Source organism: Ananas comosus, linkage group 4 (genome assembly GCF_001540865.1).
Source record: "Ananas comosus cultivar F153 linkage group 4, ASM154086v1, whole genome shotgun sequence".
In the NCBI taxonomy this organism is placed as follows: domain Eukaryota; kingdom Viridiplantae; phylum Streptophyta; class Magnoliopsida; order Poales; family Bromeliaceae; genus Ananas; species Ananas comosus.
Window position 1 is genome coordinate 13,408,375 of NC_033624.1, and position 21,392 is coordinate 13,429,766.

Here is a 21,392-nt window from a genome sequence, read left to right on the forward strand (position 1 = left end):
TTGAAAATTGACAATTTTGAAATAGTTTGATCATAAAGTAAACTATGTCGAAAAATTATAAAATTTTATTTCTAGAAACTTTAAATACCCTAGATCAGTTTTAACGGTGTGGATCATTGATTTGAACGCCCTAAGATCGAAAACCAACACTATAGTACCGGAGCTCGGTACTATAGATAGTATAGTAGCCTAGCTCTATATATATATATATATATATATATATATATATATTTGTATATGTTTATACCCGAATATTTATCACTGAGCTATTACTTCGTTTTCTAAGTCAGTCCAGAAAATTAATTTGATAAATACAAAATTATATGAATTAAACCAATATCTTTTGTAAATTTAAATGGTATCAAATAAATAAACCAAATTGAGATTAAACTGAAACCGAAACCAAAACACCATTTTAACAACACATCAATATTTTAATCTTCTTGATATTTAGTAAATAAAAAAAATAATAAAACAAGTGGAAAAAAAAATAATTATTAAATTGAAATTGTTACACAATGACAATTCAAACCATGTTGTAAATCTAACACAATTCTTTTTTATAGTGTGATGTTTGGCGATCGCAAAAATAAAGAATTTTACTAGAGGAAGGATAAAAATTTAATTAAGGAATATTTCTACATGGTATTAAAAATTCTGAAAAATATATAAATTATTTTAAGATTTAAAAAGGACATATTACTCATTTATAAAATTTAGAAAAAGTATATTAGTATTTATATATTTATTCAAGAAACTGTTTTTTTTCTAAATTATTTTCAAATCTCTCTCTCTCTCTCTCTCCTCCACTCTCCATTTGTCCCTCGTTTACTAAAAGGAACACAGTTGTGAGGTGTGAGGTGTCTCACTATCGCTTCTCTTCCTCCACCTGGTCTCCTCCTCTCGATCCGATCGTTCCCATGGCTCTCCGAACCCTCGCATCCAAGCGAGCCCTAACCCTAGCCCAAGGGTTAGGGTTCCGGCACGGCGGCGGCGGCGCCGCCCCCTCTGGGGAACACCTGCGTCGCCACGCCCGGGGGCTCGTGACCTTCTCCCTCCCGGATCTCCCCTACGACTACGGCGCCCTCGAACCCGCCATTAGCGGCGAGATCATGAAGCTCCACCACCAGAAGCACCACCAAACCTACATCACCAACTACAACAAGGCCCTGGAGCAGCTTGAGGACGCCATGGCCAAGGGCGACGCCTCCGCCGTCGTCGGCCTCCAGAGCGCCATCAAGTTCAATGGCGGAGGTAAACCCTACGCCCCCTTTCCGGTCTTTTCTTTACCCCTCTCCCTCATCGCGCGTGTTCTTGGTTCCTGGAGTAGGGTTCTATTAGGGTTTCGGAATCGATTCGATGGTAGGTTTCTGGTTGCATTTATCTGGTTTGGCTTTGCAATTTGGAATCGTATATGACGATTGGAGTTTTAACAAATCGAGTGTTACAGATCTTTTCTCTATTTTCTCTTGTTGAGTCATTTAATTCCACTCAGTCGTGCGCACGAAAGCATGCAAGATATGTGGCATTATTGGGAGAAAGAATTACTCATAGGATCAATAGTTTGTATTCTATGTTCTGTTGGAGCCAACATGATTATCTTGTTCTAGGGTTTCAAGGAAATTCTTAATCATATCGTGTATCTCTTTTATTCAAGGTTTATTTCATCTAATCTAATGAACCAGGTTTAATTCTCAAAATCACAAGGAGATTGTGGGAATTTTCTTGTGGGAATCGAAGAGTTCTGATCTCTCCTTTTAAGCGTTCTTTGGTGTCTAACAGTGAAGAATTAATGTAAACAAGGTGTGATAGGTCTTCTCGCAAGATAATTATCACAATATTTATATCTCACTCTGTTTGCAGGTCATGTAAACCATTCAATTTTCTGGAAAAATCTCAAGCCTGTCAGTGTGAGTATCTGGTATCTGACTTTTGAAGCTTCATTTGCGGTGACTAATCTTATGAATTTCTAGGAATGCATCGCAACATTTGGCATACATTCTGAGACATCTGTACATAACACCTTTGGCTTTGCTGTTGCAATGTTTCATTTATCTTACTGTAACAAAAAAGAATTCCTTTTGACAGGAGGGTGGCGGAGAGCCTCCTCATGGGACTCTTGGTTGGGCCATTGACACGGATTTTGGTTCGTTGGAGGTCCTTATACAGAAAATGAATGCAGAAGGTGCTGCTTTACAAGGATCTGGATGGGTGGTAAGTTCTGTTGGAGCATCTTCCTTTTGGACACCATGAGCTCATGGAGTATTAGAGGATATCACAGTGCAGTGCCTTTTAGTTGATTGCTCATTTTCTTTGTATAATCTCCGAACAGTGGTTGGCTTTGGATAAGGAGATGAAGAAACTTAAGGTTGAGACCACTGCTAATCAGGTAAACTTCACTTTATATAGAGATTTGCGTTTCTTCGTTTGAACTGGATCTTCAGAGATGCATTCCCTTTTCTCTGAGTTGAATTATGTTGGTGAAGTAATATCGTTCTTTTGTATCATTTAGTTAACTTTTGTATTTGCTATATGATGTTTCAATCAGGTAAAAAAGGTAAATTTTCTACTCATACTTTTATTTTTAACAAACCTTCCATGAACAAAAATATCACAAGTTACTAGATAATTTGCTTACGGATGACTACCGGAAACCATTGTTTGTTCATGAAAATCAGCTAAATAATCAGCTAAAAGAGTGTGTGAAAAGTCTTTGTTTATGAATAAAAAAAACACAACATAAGTAACCAGTGTCCAATTAAAGTGATAATCAGTGAAATATTTTCATGAGAAAATGAGCAAGTGATATTAAGGACTAAGTCAATAGACAGTTAGCCACCAAATTCTTTTTTATATATCAAAAATTATTTTCTGGACATATGCATCTCAACATCTTCCTTCAATCAAGCAGTGGGTGGCATATGGACTTCAGTGATCTTATCATGTCATGCTTTGAAAAATCTAGTTGAATCAACTCTCCGGAGCTTTAGCGCGTGGTTATTTTAAATGGTAAACTATCTTACATTGGATGATTCCAATCTCTTAATGCAATTTTAATTTTAAATTGGACAACATAGATAACCAACTTTAAATAGAAATACTAGGTTATGATGTTACTCAGTTGAAGTCAGTGTTTGAAAAGGCGCGCCTCAGTGCCTAGGTGCAAGGCGCGAGTCTCAGCGCCTCAGGGAGTGAGGCGCGCGCCTCAGATGCGCCTCGTGATATTTACGTTTAATGTATTTAAAGTGTAGATTTTTGGGTTTTGAATTTCTTCAATATATTCTAAAATGTTAAGAAATTTTTTAAAAAAATTTCTAATTGAACACTTTCTTTTCCTTTTCTTTTGGTCGTTCTCTCTTCCACCCTTCAATGGCAATAAATAGCAGCGGCAAGAAGAAAGAAGCAGCAGCAAACACTTTTAAGCTGAAAGTTGAAACATATATTTTTTTTATTTTTATACTGAGAACATTTATGCATGCGATTTCTTTATTTTTTTATAGTTATTTTGTTTTTGTATAATTATTTTAGAATTTTTTAATATAAAACATCCATTTAAAATAGGCTTGTTAAAAGTGTTTTATTTTTATTAGATATGCGCTTCGCGGTGCGCCTAGCGCCTAGACTCCATAAGACCTTTATGCCTTATTGCGCCTGGTGCCTTTTCAAACACTAGTTGAAGTATACAAAGTACATCAGAAAACACTAACCGTTAGAAGCACTTAGAGTTGACCTTAATTTTGCTGTTCTTGGATTGTTTGTAAACTCGATTTTCTGGGATTGATTGACAAAGACGGAAAATTATTTGCAAAGTCTCTCTGTTTCTTTGCTTAAAAAGAAAAGAGTAATTTGCAAACTAACCGATGATTGCAACACTGGGGAAACTCTAGGTGATCTGAACCTCATAAAACTTGAGGAGAATAAAATTGGAAAACATAAAACGATGCCAAATGCAACTCAGATTAAATGTTACTATTTTACATGGCTGGATTAGTTTCTATACATGTCAAATGTGAAATGATCTCAAGTCTCCTGAGCCTTAGATCTAAGAAGAAAGTAAGAAGCCCTTGTAGCTGGCAATTGTAATGAGAGTTGTCTTTTGATTATGTAATGATTTGCTCCTAGGCCACCTTTCTTTGTGTCTTCCTGGAACTAAGTTTCTTGAGCCATGATCAATCCCATGTGCATACTGTGTCACTTAAACATATATCATTTGCTAATTTGCAATCTTTAGTCACTATATGCATATGACAGTATCTAAACAATTCCTTTTTCACAGGATCCTCTAGTGACTAAAGGAGCAACCTTGGTTCCTTTGCTAGGTATAGATGTGTGGGAGCATGCATACTACCTGCAGGTAAATATTGTGTCTTTTTCGAATTTCATCATAAATGTATAGTAGAACAGTAATCTTACACTTTGCTGCTGCACTTTAAACAGTTTTTGTATTTATAGTATCATTGACTGTAAATAATGATTTCTTTCGACTTCACATTACACCATTTAAACTTTCAAACATAAGCACTCCAGAACCTGGAAATAATAAAGTGAAGATCTGCTGCTAATTACAACACGTTCTACTGATGGAGGGTTCCAATAGCGTACGAAATGTTTTATTAACTATGATCTACTAGATGATCTGCTATTTAATGGATATCTCTTTTTCTAGGGAGTCAGACTATGAATTGTAACTGTTCACTTTTCCTCTACTCGTAAAGCCTCATAACTTGTTACCAAGTTCTAATGCTAAATCTTGAAACTAATGATGATTAAGGCTTCTCAGACTTCTGACCATGGCAGATACCATCTAAAAGAAGTAAAAGTTAGATAAGCATTTTTTAACTTTCAGTACTATCTCCGCTTTCCTCATCATCTCTCTGTATCTATATCCTCAAAGTTAGGGGTTTTGTATTAGTCTTTTGGTTGCAGAGACAATGAAGAATGCACTTGTTTTGGCTATTTAGCTAGTATAGCAGTTTATCTAGGATGGTTATCAGGCTATGCAAAAAATTAACAAATAAAGAGAATAGGGTCACACCCTCACATTTGGTGAACTCCTCTTAGGGTTGGAAGTTCCTTTTAGGTTGATTGAACTATACCTTTGCTGCTTCCGTAGCTTGTCTTATTTTTCTGTTCAGAAGGTGTGGCAGGTAAGTTTCCTTTTTCTTTGAGCAGTACTTGAGAAAGCAAATTATACTTTATGTGCTGACAACTTGACATGGTTGGTTAACTCTGACGAGAGGAATCAACTCCATCTGTTATCAGCCTCTTGTTAGTTTTGAAATATGTCCTTTATGGTATCAAATAGAATTCTATACAACACACTCAATTTACCACAGATTCTGAATAGAGTGGCTGGAAGATTGTATTTCAAATGTGATTAAATGAAAATGTTAGAATTAGCAGTCAATACCCTGGTGATGAATTATCTATCCACATATATGCTAGTCTGGCTAGGTTTTTATGGCTGCTTGAATAAGGTCTAAAATGGGACACGCTATGTTACTTTCTGATGATTTATTTGTTTCACACAATCAGAGATCTATATTATGGCTATGATTCAAAAAGCATGTGAAAATTACTTGTGACATATCTGATACATCTGTCAGTAAAGAATACTCTATTGCTCTCTGAGATGGTGCTTGTGACGTTTTAAGAAATGTTTTATAGCTGGATTTGTGTTGTGCTTATCTTCCTCATTTTGATTTTAAGCTAGGTGTTGATCTTAAACATTTTTTGGGTTAATTTTGACGAAGAATTTTCTCTGATATCTTGGATAGTCTATCGGTGAGAAATATGCTTTGTACTGTGTTCTTGTAGGATGCCTAAATAATGCACTTACGAAAGATTTTCGGAACTTGGCAGAATTATGAAAAAAAATTGCAATCATTAGTTTTCTGAGCCAATTTGACTCCAACTTGCCTTAGAAAGAAATTGAGCTTGCTCATCAAATTCCTAAGATCTAAGTTTATGGTCTGTAACTTATTTGTCTCTCTGTAAATTGGAAATGAACATTTAGTACTATTAGAGTAACTTAAAAGTAGCCGCAAGCCAGTTTATATCATATTCTCAATTCTTGATAGGAGTTCTCTGTCAAGAGCCATATTTTTCTCGTTGGTCTATCACCACGATTGAACACCATTAAAGTTGAATGACTAAAGCAATGGAGCTATCCTTAATTATATTTTGTAATAAAGCGAATAAGATTTGCGACTACAATTTTATTTTCTTTTCTTTTCCTCTCCTGTTGAGATTGGAAAGGTATCACCCACATATGTAGCCAAAATCATTAAATCAAAGCAACACTATTTACCAGTGTGGAGGCACAGGTACCCACGTAGTTAATGTAATATATGGAAATCTAAAATCTGTTTTGTATGCATTTACAAGTTTTAACTGCGAAGTGGGCAAGTTCTTGCTGCTCGTATAAAAAATCTTTTCTCAGGATGTTCTTGTTGTTTTATTTGATAATAAATTACCATGAACTAGGAATGGCAATATAGGAGATGGATGCAATGAAAATAGCTTCACTTGTCTTAGTGAGCATGTAATGAAAATGTTGGGCAAACTTCTTAACAATTCAAATACTTTGCATTATCTCCAACCATAATCGTCCATTGTAATGTGGTTCAACCAGTACCAGATAGCTTTTCGGACCTAGTTTATCAGTAGTCAATCATTTGGGTGAATTAATGGTACTGTATAAATGGATTATGATTCTCTGATGCATAGATTCTGTAATTTATTTTTCTTTTGCAGTTTGTGGGTGCATCAGAACATTTTCTGATGTCGTATTTCATTCTCAATGGTTCTTACTATTTATATGCTTTTTCATGGGAGTATCTGTTTGTGTGCTTTAGGATTATCAGTTTGTTCGCTTAATTACATTTTGATGCTGTGTTGCAGTACAAAAATGTTAAACCCGACTACCTTAAGAACATATGGAAGGTCGCGAACTGGAAATATGCCAGCGAGGTTTATGAGAGCGAAATCGCCTGAGGTAAGCTTTTCTATGTCCATTCTAACATGGGTTATCGCATGCAGTGTTGCCCTTCTGCGTTTGCCATGAAGAGAGGATACTTTTAAATTGAATAAATTTGGACCTTCTAGGCCTGAAATCTTGTTGATACATTATCTACTAGTTGAATAACACCGCAGTGCCTGTAGATGTTTCTTCTTAATCTTGTCCACTTGTCTACTGAAGGCCTCGTTTGGTACCGCTGTTGATGTTTTTTCCAAGTACAAATTCTATGAGATAAAGTGCATTGAGTGATGGCAGATGCTCGTAATTTATACATCTACAATGTTTTGGCAACAAAAATGGTAAATTTGGTACCACCTTACCAAGTTCTTACATGGTTTCTTTTTTTTTCCCAAAACAAGATGTCATTCCATGTTCGCATATCACATTGAGTAATTATGAGAAGCACAAAGAAGTCCATCTCTCAGTGCATTTGATCAAAATAGATTTTGCTGAGCAAAAAACCAACAGCGGAACAAAACAGGCATGAACTACAAATTTTCACATTCGTGTTTAGTGCTAGAAAAGGGGCTAAATTAGACTATTAGGTCTTAAATTTTTACTCGAGTTTCCTCCTCAACTTTGGTTTACTATCTTAGGGGATTTATACTCTTGAGTATATATATTTCAGTCTGAGTCTTATCATCGAAACAAAAAAGTGATGTGACACGAAGTGTGAACGTCCTATTTTAGTAGGTGTAATGGAAGTAGTGTGAATCTCAAGGGCAGTGGAAGTTGAGAGTGTTGTTTTGGTAATGCAGCGGCCAAATTCAATTATTTCGGTATTTGAAGGTTAGTGGTTTAAGGAGTTTGAATTGACGTGGATGTTATGAAATGATGGTTGGCTGCTTCACAGGTTGGTGGTGCTTTTTTTTTTGAATTTTGTAGTATTAGAGAAAACTTTCAAAATGAAATTCGTCACTGGCACGTTTTGCAATCTGCACTAACCGCTTTTTATGTCTAAAAATTTAAGATTATAATTTATTAATATGTAATGATTTTAGTACTGTAGGAAACTTTATCAACATAAAGAATATATTGTTGCATATATATATATATATATATATATATATATATATAGAGAGAGAGAGAGAGAGAGCTAGGCTGAGAGAGTATTGGTAGCACGGAGGCATCTGTGCTATCAAGTTGTTTTTAATGTTGCGGCTTTCAAATCGACGATCGGCTCCATTAGATTTTGATCTACACTATTAAAAATAGAAATTAAATTTTATAATTTTTCGGTATCATTTACCTGTCAAACGAGTAGTTTTAAAATGAACGACTGAAAATAAAAATCTTATAAAAAATAATAATAAAAAATTTAAATTTAAAATCAGAGGTGATGATCTTACTCTATATTGTGGAAAAAATTTTTTATAAAAATTTCATCATATTTGAATTGTTTTACACCGCTAAACTCATAAACGCATCACATCTACTATTAAAATTGTCAATTTTGAAACCTTTTGATCACCAGCCAAATGATATCGAAAAGTTATAAAATTCAGTTTTCAAATATTTTTAATAGTGTAGATCAAGTCTGATGAAGCCGATTGTCGATTTAGAAACTGTATCATTGAAAACAACTTGGTAACACGGAGGCTTTCGTACTATTGATAGTATACCAGCTAGCTCTCTCTCTCTCTCTCTCTCTCTCTCTCTCTCTCTCTCTCTCTCTATATATATATATATATATATAGTAGAATTACTATAACTTTAAATTTGATGCTTTCAATTTTTTTAACCTTTAAATTAATTTTTTTTTATCATTTTTATTTTTTAGATTAATATTATTATTCTATGAAACAACTAGAGACCACGTAATCTTAGGGGGGATTATTATCATCTTAATTGTACAATTCTTTATCTAAAGGTTAAAAAATTAAAAGCATTTATTTTTTTAAACTTTCAAAAGCATAGTGGTTCTACACTATTTGCTGCTTTTATTAAATGCAATACATATGGATTGTCACTAATAATTTTTTTAACGGATATGACATAAATCTCAAAGAGCCTGCGGCAGAGGCAGAGAGCATGGTTGCTGATGGTGATAACATACAGGGATAGTGCTGGCAACAAGAGTACCGAAAGATCTAAGAACGACGAGGACGCCTTAAATCCTTTAGTACTCTCTCTCTTGCCGCCATATGCTGTAGCTATCGCCCCCGCCCTTCGGACGCGTTCTCCCTTCTCATCTTCGTTAAATCTTTCGATATTGTCATCATCTTTCAATATTCTCATCGTCGCCACCCTCCACAGCCATTTTCCTTACAAGCTCCCCTCCACAATTTATGTCATATCCATTAAAAAAATTATTAATAATAGTCAACAAGCGATGCGTTGGTTTTGAAAGCAAAACGGAAAAAAAAAACTATTTTCTCACGAAGAGCATAAAAGATATAAGTGCTTTTTAAAAATTTCTCTGATCAAGTTATAAAAGGAGACGAGTAACAAACGAATGACGCCATTAGTGGCTCAATAATATGCTCTTTGGAAAAGCACGTCTCCGTTCTCACCATCACAGACGCTAATGAACACCGCCTCGATTACGACCTCGTTGCTCCACCCACGACCCACACACATTCTGAGCCCTCCCCTCCGGCGCCGATGGAGGCGGAGGAAGAGACAGTGATAAAGGTTAAAAATTTAGATTGAATATATAAAATTCAACCTGGCCCGCTTTTGCAAAATCAATAAATATTTTATGCAAATTGATCTTAAAAAATAAAAAATTATTATTTTTTTTAAGAAAAAACTATTTAAGGTTTCGCGTGCAACCTACCCTCAGGCAAGATACCAAATCGTGCGGTGAATATTCAGTTGGGCAGACAGGCCATCTCTGAAAATTGGATCAAATCACCATCGTCAGCACGTACAGGTTTGCTTTTGCTTCCTCTTCCAAAAGTGGAACCTCCCTCCTCCTTGCACGCATTTGATGGTGCTCCCAAAGCCAACTAGCTGAAAATTTCACTCACCTTTGATGCCGAATTGCGTGAGCCAGCTCGAGGCAAGAAGCCATCGGGCAATTCGTCTTGACTGCGTTCGGAGCAATATGTGATCTGCACGCGGCGTAGCCTTCCTGCGTGCAATCTCTCGGCATCATGTACGCCTCAATAATGTTGCACAACTAAATGAATAAATTAGACAGAAAAGATACTGGAATAAGCAGCAGCAGCAGCAGCAGCAGCAGCAGCAGCAGTTAAAAGTCAATAATTCTTCATCTTTTTCTATCAATAAGATCAGATCTTCCGCCGTATAAACTTTAAAAGGATCCTCAAAAGGAAATGCTTAGTCCAAAATATTGGCACAACTAAAGAATAAAAAGATAGTAACACCTACCCTTCGTAAGCTGTTGATGAGGGTGGCGAGGGGAGGAGAATTAATTCTCGCTCGGCTTGCAATCTGTCGATCGGAGAAAGGAGGGATGTAAGATTAATACCCATCGGAACATTTAAACACACCTGTAAATCAGATCTTTATGGCCACAGCAATGACGCAGCTAGTGAGGGGAAATATCCGAGGCACATCGGCCGATGGAAAGTAAAACTTAAATGGATTAGAAATGTTTGGGCGTTCTCAAAGAAATCAAAGTTGCTAAACTAAAAAAAAGAAAAGTGTCAAGGTTGCTTCTCTGGAATAAATACCTCGTCGAGTTTGATGTATCCAGAAGGCAGCAGAGGGTCACTTTCCTCGATCATTAGGTTGAGAAGCTTTTCTAAATCGACACCGTTGCCTTTGCCGTCAGTGTATGCCCATCCCCATTCCGTAGCTAATCTTAACATATCAGATAAATATGCCGCATCATGAAGAGGGCCGGTCCAAAGCGGACCAGAGACAACTACAGAGCTGGAAACCTGTAGAAAATAATACAAGGCATCAGATGTTATTTTAGTCAATACTAAAACAAGGGGGCTTGGCGAACATTTTGTAGTCATACATTCTAAATGTATGGAAAAATAAAATTGATCAATCAGGCACAATTGATGTGAATATGGGGGAAATCATTCCTACTACATTAGCCATCACAAGTATGTGACCAAGAAGAATTAAATGCTACGAAGTATTTGATAATCCTTCAATGTTTGCACGTTATAGTTCACAATCATTTTGTGGAAAATTTAAATTAAAAAGTGGACAAAAGATTCACTGAATGAACCAAGTCATTTCAAACAACCAGCACGTGCTGGAATGTTCTACGGTTCAGCTGTACCCAGCGTATCTATTTTTGACAATTCATATACTGAAAGAAGAATTTGCATAATGCAAACGAGTCTAGCGCATCTAATTTCAAGGACATGCCAGAACGATATACAAACGGGCATGCATAAGAGAAGATAAATTACCATCACTTGCAGGAACAGATATCCTATCTTTCAACTTTCGATCCATATAATATTCCTGTATGGTAGTAAAATTCTCTGATAATTTTCAAGAGCTAAATTTAGAAGAGGCTGAAATGTATACCTCGCCATTTCTACAAGGACAGGAAATCTGCCCGAGTTCATCCCAAGAATAAGTTTGAGAGTGCCCACATAGTTTGCAGTAACTTATGAAGCCGTAATGGCTGCAAGAGGAAAGAATAAAAAAAACTGCATATCATACAATGTTTTTTCGAGCTGTTAAAAAAAAGATACAGCCACGAATATTAAACTATCAGAGGGTAATTACGACGTGTCCACCTGAAGTCGTGGTCCTTTCCACGGGAAACTTGTAGCATCACTCTGAATACAGGAGCATGATACGAATAGTATGAGAACAGTGGCGTTATCTGAAAGCCTACAGCAGCTGCTTCACGTAAAGCACCACCTAAAAGCATTCGCAAACCGATCTCATTTGAATATGGCACTGGGCGAACATATGCTCCATAGGAAGCCAAAGAACTAGAAGGAAACAAATAGTTACATACACACTACCCAAGATTCCTACTTAATAAATGGAACCACTACAATCATGAAACAATTACATTTTGAAGCACATAAAGAAGATGGCCAATTATAAACATCGTAAGGTAAAATTGTTCGCCCAATGAAGACCTGAAAAAAAAAGAAAAAAATGGGCTGGTTCACACTCCCACACTTTTCTAGATAAGATTTTCCTAATACTACTACTTTCAAGGCAGAACCTGCGAATTGCCATGTAATGCAGAATCTCTGGCCAGTTGAAGTTCAAGAGTAGTGGTAAAACTATATTTGGCTGCTATAAGATTGACAAAAAACTTAATGGTTCCAAATGTTGAGCGGTCAAGACATGATGCTGAAATGAGAATGTTTTAGAGTTATAAAAGATTGAAAGGTCTCACTTGAGAGATAGAGAAAGAAATAAGAAACGAAATAATGGTGGAACAGATATAAAAAGATAAGATATTTAAAATAGTTTGGACATGCTTAAGGAACCTTTGATTTATGGAGGACAATATCAAAAACAAAATTGAATAGGGAAAAGAATTCATATACCCTCTCACAAAAACAAGGCGATATCGTATCTTCTGTAAGATTCAAATAAACTCGTAATGACATAGTATCTCAGCCAAGCTAAAGAATACAATTGAAAGCATTGAAGGCTCCAATTTCATTTATTCTAATAAAAAGGGGATCTCCTTTGTCTTTCAAAAGGAGAAAATAAACTTGGTGTCAAGGGCATTTGGTCCTCCTCCAGCTATCATGCATATCAAACCTGCTTTACCCTAAGAAAAATTAAAAACTTATGATTCAGCAAGCTGAATTGGCTTGCCGAATCAGTAAATACGCTTCACTCAAGGTGGTCCTACATGTGCATAAGGACTCCTTGATCGAACGGTCCTCACTGATTCGGTGAGAATAGTACGACTCTTAACCTCATAGAAGGCAAACAGGCTAAAGCTTGTCTCCTAATTTCCTCTAAAAGGACAGTAAACATTGCACAAACAATAATTCTTTTTCTTGCTTCTTCGCGTGGAGATCGAATGTAAATTTCAGGAGAATATTTGTCCATTTAACATATTCTCCAATACTTTTGAAGAACACAAAAATGAAAAAAAGAAAGAAAGATATGCAAGCACAAAAATGCCCACCACTTATTTCATCAAATAAACTACCATTCCACCCAAGAAGTCACACTCGCAATAGCAACACATCAATAACACTGCTTGCTAAGCGTATTATTCGAAAAGCTGTAATGAACACGCAAAAGAACCAATTGTGCTTAATTCATCAAACGAAAGAAGCATTAGAATGTTACCAACGAGGGCGATGCCCTCCTGATGATCTACCGCAGGTCGACGTGACGTACAAAAGCCCTCCGATCTTGACCGCGGCGATGCCCGATCTCAAGAACGAGGAGTCGCTCCCGAAGGAGTCGACGTCGACCAGATCGAAGAACTCTCTCCGGAGATAGCAATCGGCGAGAACCCTATTGGCACCGAAGTGGGTTACGACCCACCTCCGCTCACCGAGGGTGGAGAACCTGGGCTCGCGGGCGAGGTTGGCGAGGACGAGGGGGCGGGAGCCCTCGAAGGCGTCGTTGGCCCAGACGAAGTCGGCGCCGCCCTGGGCGAGGTAGCGGAGGGCGCGGACGCCGCACCCGCACATGGCGTCGAGCACGCGGAGGCCGCCGCCGCCGCCGCCACAGCATCGGCGGAGGAGGGAGGCGGAGAGGACGCCGAGGTCGCGGCCCACGGCGCTCTCGCGGCGGAAGAAGGAGTCGCCGGTCTCGAACTCGACGCCGCGCTCCGCCTCCCTCGAGCTCGTCGGGGTCAGGGTTCTCCTCCTCGTCCTCGTCCTCGTCCTCCTGATTCTTCGGGGGCTAGGGTTAGGGTTTAAGGGATGAGGGAGGAGGATTGGGTGAACGGAAGAGAGAGCGAACATGGCATTGGCGGGGTAACGAGGATTTTCAAGATTGCCTCGAGCCAACGATTTCTGGGAATCGGATTTTATTAACGAGGCTTTCTTTTCAGCCTTCGAACTATCGGATCGGCTTTCGGACCCGATAACCCTTTTCTAAGATCAATATCAGGCGAGTCGAGTTGGATTCAAGAGGGAAAATACTAAAATTATATTAGATTCTCCATGAACATCTTTTGTAAATAGTAACTTTTGGATTTTGAAACTTATATTCTAGCTCCACATCCCACCGTCGTAGAAAGAAGAGTCAAAATTTTTTTTATTTTTAGTAAATGCGGCTAAGGAAGAAGTAAAAGCTAAACAGTTCGCCAAACTTCTGCTACGGGCTAACATGCAGGTTCGGATTACTTAATAGGCATAATGAACAAAAGACGGCCACAACTATTGTGAGAGGTGAGAAAATTGGGGAAAGTAATTTGCGGCTTCCACTCTGCCAAACTACAAAATGTCACTGGAAAGATTACATCTGCGAACAAGCAACATTTTGTGATTATGGGGTTATATAACCCTTTTGCTAAGCACAAGATTGATCCTCCAAAAAAGGGGGAAAAAATATCTATTATAGAGGCATTCATGTAATTGTCTAACTATGACTGTACCACTAATGAGATTAGATTAAGCTCAGATCTCGAAGATCCAGCATCAAGATTCAACTTGAGATTCAGTTGTGGATTGAGCTAGATGAGTTGGCAAACTTATTCAACTTTTGCCACTCCTCCCTCTGGCATACTGCTTTCTGCAACAGTCTCTCTCACAAACCTGGAAAGAGTATTACTTGTTGAGGTTAAACACTTTTGGGCCAAAATTGACAGCTATACATGAGTGGGCAACAAAAGCCTATAATATTCAGTTAGCTATCTACAAATTAGCTTCAACCCTTTGCAGGTATTTAATTGAGGGAAAATTAGTGAAGCTGTGACATAGGCAACAAGCAAAAACAAAGGGCAGAAAGAAGCAATACCTAGCTAACTTGTCTTGAGATGATTGCAAGACATAAATTGCAAGGATGAACGACAGAACGAGCCCTGTGATTCAAATGAACAAAGCCATGTAAAAGACGTTTCACCATGATCACCACTGTAATATTCTTTTTTCCCCAAAAAAGCCCAAAACAGAATGTTTATCTAATGAGTGGCAATGCAAAGTATTAACTATGCATCAACAAAAGATAGAATGAGATATATAAGGGCTTTTTTAATGTAGAGGGTCCGCCGTACCTGATCCAAACAATACATAATAACCCCCTGCAACATCTATTTCTGATTGCTCCTCCCTGTTATTAAATGTAAAAGTGTCAAACAATGTCTATATAAGATGCAGACAAAAATAGAAACATATCATTCACCTATAATAACCTAATAAATTTAACAAGTAACAACCATGGAAGGATAGTTTCAAGGGCGTTCTTCAGTTAAATGGACCAGAAGTAAAATTTAACAACTACAAAATAGCCAAATAGCCAACTGGACCACAACTGGGGATGTAAGTAGAACTACACAAGACAAAAGTGATAGTATCTCTACCTCTTATGCTTTATCGTGTGATTATTGTCTGATTCTTGAGCTAAACAAATTTTGTTCCGAACAATGATGTATGGCAATCTCAACAAAAGAAAATCTAGGATATAATGATTAGTCAATAAACATAAGTTGTTAAATACCAAAAAAGAGAAGAAAAAAATTAGTCAATCATTCAAAATGCCAAGTTCACTGACATTTAACTAGAGAAAAGGGGAGTAATTAGGATAAAGAGGCTTCATTATCCATAGCCATTTCAAGTCGAAGGCTGTTCATTATTTATACCCATTTCAAGTCAATGGATCTCTCTTCTAAGATATGAAGGTCAAGGTATGCTGGTTTATTATTTCAAACGAAGTTCAAGATTCATTTTTTGAGCATGATTCCTTGGTTATTTGATATTCATTGCAATAACAAAAACACAAAAGGACAAACCCAATCAAGTGATTCTATACGAATGGCAAACTATTGAAGATTTCTCTCTTGGATAATTAAGTCCATCAAGATTCAGAGAGACTTTCGGACTGTCTGATTACCCTCAATAGAGCTTAAGCATTGTACACCTCAATGCTTTAATAAAATCAAAATGTTTATATCCAAGCAAATACTCAGTTCTGCGAGGCATTCTACAGCTGAAATAATTGAAGAAATTGAGAGTATGATTTCATTCAACCATAATAATTTTATCCAGTGGAATATTATGTTGCACTTCCATTGTTTTATTTAGTCTATTAAAGTCTAAGAAAAGACAATATGCCCTTCCATAATAGCAAGGAGATAGCAGCTAACCAAAAGAATGCAAAAACATACGCAACAATATGCCAATTGTCCAGACCCCTATATCGCATAAGAACTAGATATATGCGATCATAAATTCATAATACAATCACATACTACCTCACAGGTTCAAGCAAAACAAGACTGATAAAGCCAAATATGTCTGAAAATAACAGCTAACTAAAAAACGTATAGGCTACTAATTGCAAAAAGTTTGAGCCAAGACCGCCAACAAAATAGTTACGGACTTTCTCCAACAACAAGGAGGTCAGATACTCACCATGTGTACCTGACAAGTACATATTTTGGCCAATGTTGTGGGTTCCAAAAGTTCTTGCGTATGTCAGGATGTACCTCAATATCTGCTCAAAGCAAAAATATAAATCAAAACTGACAAATTGTATTAACAAATCATGTGCCTCAACCAATTAAAGTTGAAACCTTTAGAAGCAATCGTTAAAAAGGACAAAACGCTAGAAGATATTAATATCCAAGAAAACAGACAAAGCAACAGAAAAGGGTAAAAAAAAAAATTCCACCTTTTTCAAAGGGTATCTGCCTATTACGTTGATTAGAGATTTCGTAGTACTCACAAATTCAAAAGATTAGGTGTGAGTTTCTTAACTAGAAGAGAAGTTTTATTTTCAGTTCTCAGCTAATAGAGATGTACTTTAAGTGTTCTAAAAGTATAAAACCCAGTTTTGAAAGCAAAGCATTGATAAGCTGCTCTTATAGAATTGTCCTGTAGATGTCAAATATCTATTCAGAACTTCAGAATCTTCTGGGCACTCCCTGTCAAAAACTCAAGGAATAACCACACAAAAATCCGTTAACTAACAGTTGATAAATACCATGTATTCTTCACATATTCTTTGTGAAGGAAGAGAATTTTCATCCTTTCATTAGAAAAATTATAGACCCCATAAATCTTTCGAAGTGGAAAGAAATAAGCTGTTTAGCATCAACCATAGTTCAAAGATGTTGGTTGCAGCATATAATATGAGAGGAAGAGCAATAGGGGATTGCATACAGTGGTGAGGCATGTCGACAACTTTCGCAGTGACGCCATGTAAATCATTTCCAGAGTACCTCTGTACAAATAAATTTGCACTTTCACTAATTCAGTCCCAAACAATATGTTCTGGTGATTATGCAATAATATTGCTAACTTACTAGTTATGCATTGGAATTGACTCAGAGAAATCAGTTATATACAACAACTATATTTGTACAAATAGAAACAGCATAGAAATCTCTTACCAAATGAAAATCTATCATTGGCACTTCAGAACTTTTCCGGTTAATAACATATAGCCAAGGAACGTAAAACTTTTCATGGCCAACTTGGAAAGATCTGTGCAGCAATCATCATCAGTATGTAATATGTTGATCAGAACAATATATCTTAAAAACTGTTATGTGAGTCATGTGACTAAAAAGAAATGAACTTGAACTATTTATACTTTCCATGCACTTGCAGCAGATCGTTTTATCCCCACCTCTACCTCGTCATCAAATTACTTAGTAAATAATCCCCTGAAATGGTAAGCATAGAATTGCTTGTTTCTATCACTTTCTTCTATGCAAAAAATATTTTTATTCCATCAAAGGCCGCATTTTATGTTGCACGACAGCCAGAGCTACGTTGTTCAATCATAAGGCCCGAACCAAATGGCAAAATTAATAATTATCAAACATCTACCACTTCTTAGTCCTCTATTTACTCATTGCCCGTGCTAGGTTCAGAACCTACAGATGATGTTCTTAACCACCGGTCAAGGCACTAAGGCATATCGTTTGAGGTCATACATTTAACCAAGCCAATCCAAGACTACCCAACTGGGAGAGAGATATCTCGGCATGCCAGCTCATTCAACCAAGTTAATTCTGCTACACTGATACAATTATCGATCATGATTTTTCTTAGTAGGCTAAAGACCACGATACCGGCTGTATTAGTACCACAATCTAAGCACTAAAATGCACTCTTTGATAAAAAACGGATCAGAGCATACTAGAAAAGCCACCAATTAACAAGGCAGAACAAGGTTCATTCAAATCGAGTGATCGAGGCAAGGGCTTGCGTGCTACTACAATACCGTCACGATTGTTTCTCTCCAAGACTGCAGTTCTACTCGGTCTATCAAATAAATATTAACTTAATAAATTGATAAATAGTTCGAATTGAAGCAACAATATCACCGGAACCTCACAATGCCAGGTAAATAGAATCATAATTCGAAGAATAACAACACCGATGCAAGATGTAAAACTCGTAAAGCTTACATCTTATATGGATCCGTCCCAGTGTACCCAGTAGGTTTCGGAATGGGCATTAGAACCTTCATATGGTAAATCGAAGAATCAGACGAAGAAGCAACAAAACTAACAATGGAGAATGATCGATTCCTACCTCACGATTAACAGCAAAAGCAGGGCAATGGCGCCCGACGACATCGAACCAAACCGTTCTCGACTACAATTTTGCGCAGAAAACAGATCAAATCGCATCAAACCGAAAGGTGAAAGAGAGATTGGGGGGGAGAAGGCGGATTAGGGTTTTGAAAGGGGGTTCTCACCCCGTGGTATTGCCCCGCTTTGCTCAAGGGGACGATGTCTCCGGGCTTATACGCGAGGGAAATCGGAGCCATGGACGAGATCCAGAGGAAGAAGACGAAGCGGAGGGCGCATCCATGGGAGTCGCCACGAGGTCGCGCCATGGGCGAGGTGGAGTTACGGGACGAGTGGTAGAGGAAACCGACTCGCAAACACGGGTTAAAGAGAAAAAAAGAAAAACCAATTCGTGATCTCTCTTCACGTCACTTTGAGATTCGTGCTACTTATGTGACGAACGGCGGATACTGTAGTCTCACGTTAGGAAGCGGCTCACCATATTCTTGTTCGAGTATTTTGGATGATGAGCCGCGAATCTTGATGCACAAGGAGAAACTCCACAGTCCACACTCGAGTCTCCTTCTATAAGTCGTGTAGCCTCGGGGAATTACTCCGTAGATTATGTGCACCACATCTGTCGTGCACCGCCCAGTCATACGCCGTCCACCCCTACCAGTTTGATCCGAGTGGACCAAATTCCACGAGCCGGTTGGAAATGGCCTAATGACTTTTTCACGAACCAACAGTAATAAAATTCAGCTCGGAGTAATATAACTGTAAACCGAAATTTTAAATTAAAGCTTTGATTTTAAATCTACTAAAAAAGATGCATAAATTTCTATTTATCAAATGCACTGTTCTCTTACTTTTCCATTGACGTGATTTACTCAGAAAATCTCTTTCTTCAGTGTTCTATACATTGATCGTCACTTGAACATCTTTCTTTGACGAATAAGGTCCCGATATGTTATCTACTTCGAGAATAGCGACTCAGATATTCAAATCTTATCTCCTTCCCGTTACTTCTCTGTCCATTGTCCGGCAAGCATCTAACTCGAATTCTGCTAAATTTAATCCTTTTGGATCGATCCTAGCTCGAACAATGATTGATTCGAATTTTCGGTGGTTGTCATTTTGTTACTACGAGCTCATCCTTTTTCTGTAGGCCTGGTCCGAATTTGGGAGGATTTTCGAAAGCTTGCCACAGTTTTTGTGTAGGGGACCAGTAGAAATACAAACATCTTATTTCCAGGTACAAATTTCCCCACCTCTCGTCCAACCCTATCATCGGATTCAAGAAAAAACACGATGACTGTGTGTTTTTTTTTAAAAAAGGGCCCTAACAATTTGAAAACGACGCGCCAACGTCTAGTCAATCTCTAGTCCTCTCTCTTTTAATAACGAAGTTACAAGGATCAGGCTCACGACGCTCAAACACGCATCATTTTAATGTTCGACTCTTAACCAATACCAAGTAGAAAAAACCTGTTGTCATATCCCAAAATAAGGCCCTACTCGCATATACTTCCACATTTGTCCTCAACCTGAATCATAAGATCCTAAATAGAGGGGACACGCACCTAACGTAAATTTGGAATAAATCATTTTCACAATGTGGTCCGACGATGCCAATCATTGTAGCTGCGTTACAAGTATTAAGTGTTATATAGCAACTTAACCAGTTTGGAGCTGCGGTGCCCTCTTCATTCTCAGGTTACTACTTCATACTATCTTTTTAACTTGATGTTATAGTTGAATCTCAAGTAACTATCAAAACTTTATACGACTCGGAACTAGGCATATTTTGACGAATATAACAGCTTCGTGATGTAACTTGTCAAGATTATTTATAAATCATTTTCTATCGAATCGATTTAGTGCGACATATATATAGTATATATTAGAGCTAAACTCTACTTTTTTTTTGTTAGTGTTTTTAAATCGAGCATCTATTTGAGTAGGAAAAGACGTACAAACCCATTGTTTGATGGAGACTCAACTACCAACGGCAAGAGAGGATAGACGAAGGTACGACGAACGAATGTACGGAGGAATTGGGTGATAGGCAATAATTAATTCTTAAAGCAGACAAACGGTTATGATTAAGCGACTTGAAAGGTTAGATCGTAAATTTAAAATATTCAGAGCGAATTGAAAGGTTCAGCTTTTCATAATTTTTATTTCTCCTCCTTTTATTTGCCAAGTAATTTTTTTTCGCTCTTTATGCGTGTCTCCAGTGTGATCTTCCTCCCCTTTTTACTATAGTTTTTGTGAACTGCAAGCGCTTCGTCGCAAAGCTGATTACTTCCTCCGAATTAGATTTTCAAATTTTGTTTCAACTTTTGCTGGTTCTCAACGTAGGCATCACTCAAAGAGGTAATATGAGAGAACACTCTGGCCTTTGGATCATAGCTCTCAAAACACATCAAAAGCATCTTTTATTATTATCATTATTATTTCTCAGACCCATTTGTAGATACTGTAAGATCCATGCGAGCCACTATCAACTTACTATTTATTACATGCTGGGAATATTTCCTGGCTATGTTTTTCTCCTGTATATGTTTGTCTACGAGTAAAAGAAATGTATTGGAATAGAATCCATGAATCATGATAAGGTGCCTTCATTTGGTACACTTTGTGAGTACTAGAGACAAATTAACTCCAAAGAATTAAGGGGCTGCTTCTTCCATTAATTTTATCATATTTTTCATGGGGTGAAGAGTGAAAAGGATTGGTTTAATGATTTGGTGCGCTCTCAAGCGATCTCCATTAAGTTTTGAAATTCACAGGCATGTTCATCAGTAT

At 37.4% G+C, this 21,392-nt stretch overlaps 3 protein-coding genes across 12 annotated transcripts; 1 reads left to right on the forward strand and 2 right to left on the reverse strand.

Annotated features, from left to right (window-relative positions):
* LOC109709661 (superoxide dismutase [Mn], mitochondrial-like) lies at window positions 795-7,178 on the forward strand. Its single transcript, XM_020231983.1, has 6 exons — window positions 795-1,254; window positions 1,864-1,910; window positions 2,089-2,214; window positions 2,333-2,389; window positions 4,277-4,354; window positions 6,904-7,178. The coding sequence occupies exons 1-6, from the start codon at window positions 921-923 to the stop codon at window positions 6,994-6,996; spliced, it is 735 nt and encodes a 244-aa protein (XP_020087572.1). The 5' UTR covers window positions 795-920; the 3' UTR covers window positions 6,997-7,178.
* Window positions 9,410-14,148, reverse strand: LOC109708592 (tRNA (guanine(26)-N(2))-dimethyltransferase). Of its 9 annotated transcripts, none has more exons than XM_020230396.1 (6): window positions 13,235-14,148; window positions 11,698-11,898; window positions 11,483-11,582; window positions 10,663-10,872; window positions 10,358-10,420; window positions 9,410-10,097 (listed from the first exon to the last, which is right to left on the reverse strand). In XM_020230396.1, exons 1-6 carry the CDS (start codon window positions 13,858-13,860, stop codon window positions 9,990-9,992), a joined length of 1,308 nt encoding a protein of 435 aa, XP_020085985.1. In that variant the 5' UTR covers window positions 13,861-14,148; the 3' UTR covers window positions 9,410-9,989. The 9 variants fall into 9 exon arrangements, with proteins under 9 accessions (XP_020085985.1, XP_020085984.1, XP_020085983.1 ...); XM_020230395.1 differs by having other exon boundaries at window positions 9,410-10,127; XM_020230394.1 differs by having other exon boundaries at window positions 9,410-10,145.
* Window positions 14,299-19,120, reverse strand: LOC109708594. Of its 2 annotated transcripts, none has more exons than XM_020230405.1 (9): window positions 18,770-19,120; window positions 18,604-18,666; window positions 18,477-18,478; window positions 17,451-17,544; window positions 17,221-17,281; window positions 16,471-16,552; window positions 15,114-15,169; window positions 14,858-14,921; window positions 14,299-14,655 (listed from the first exon to the last, which is right to left on the reverse strand). In XM_020230405.1, the coding sequence occupies exons 1-9, from the start codon at window positions 18,908-18,910 to the stop codon at window positions 14,592-14,594; spliced, it is 627 nt and encodes a 208-aa protein (XP_020085994.1). In that variant the 5' UTR covers window positions 18,911-19,120; the 3' UTR covers window positions 14,299-14,591. The 2 variants fall into 2 exon arrangements, with proteins under 2 accessions (XP_020085994.1, XP_020085993.1); XM_020230404.1 differs by having other exon boundaries at window positions 18,477-18,532; window positions 18,770-19,117.

Bases quoted from the DNA above. Each gene is read 5' to 3' on its own strand.
- LOC109708594 (XM_020230404.1), bottom strand. From the start codon at position 18,910: ATGGCGCGACCTCGTGGCGACTCCCATGGATGCGCCCTCCGCTTCGTC. The intron at 18,667-18,769 runs GTGAGAACCCCC...GCAAAATTGTAG, and splicing joins AAGCGGGGCAATACCACGGG to TCGAGAACGGTTTGGTTCGA. The intron at 17,282-17,450 runs GTAAGAGATTTC...TTATTTGTACAG, and splicing joins CAATGATAGATTTTCATTTG to AGGTACTCTGGAAATGATTT.
- LOC109708592 (XM_020230393.1), bottom strand. From the start codon at position 13,860: ATGTTCGCTCTCTCTTCCGTTCACCCAATCCTCCTCCCTCATCCCTTA. The intron at 11,899-13,234 runs GTAACATTCTAA...GTTTCCTTCTAG, and splicing joins GGAGGGCATCGCCCTCGTTG to TTCTTTGGCTTCCTATGGAG. The intron at 10,098-10,357 runs GTAGGTGTTACT...GATTGCACGCAG, and splicing joins TCATCAACAGCTTACGAAGG to GAAGGCTACGCCGCGTGCAG.
- LOC109709661 (XM_020231983.1), top strand. From the start codon at position 921: ATGGCTCTCCGAACCCTCGCATCCAAGCGAGCCCTAACCCTAGCCCAA. The intron at 1,911-2,088 runs GTGAGTATCTGG...TCCTTTTGACAG, and splicing joins AAAATCTCAAGCCTGTCAGT to GAGGGTGGCGGAGAGCCTCC. The intron at 4,355-6,903 runs GTAAATATTGTG...GCTGTGTTGCAG, and splicing joins AGCATGCATACTACCTGCAG to TACAAAAATGTTAAACCCGA.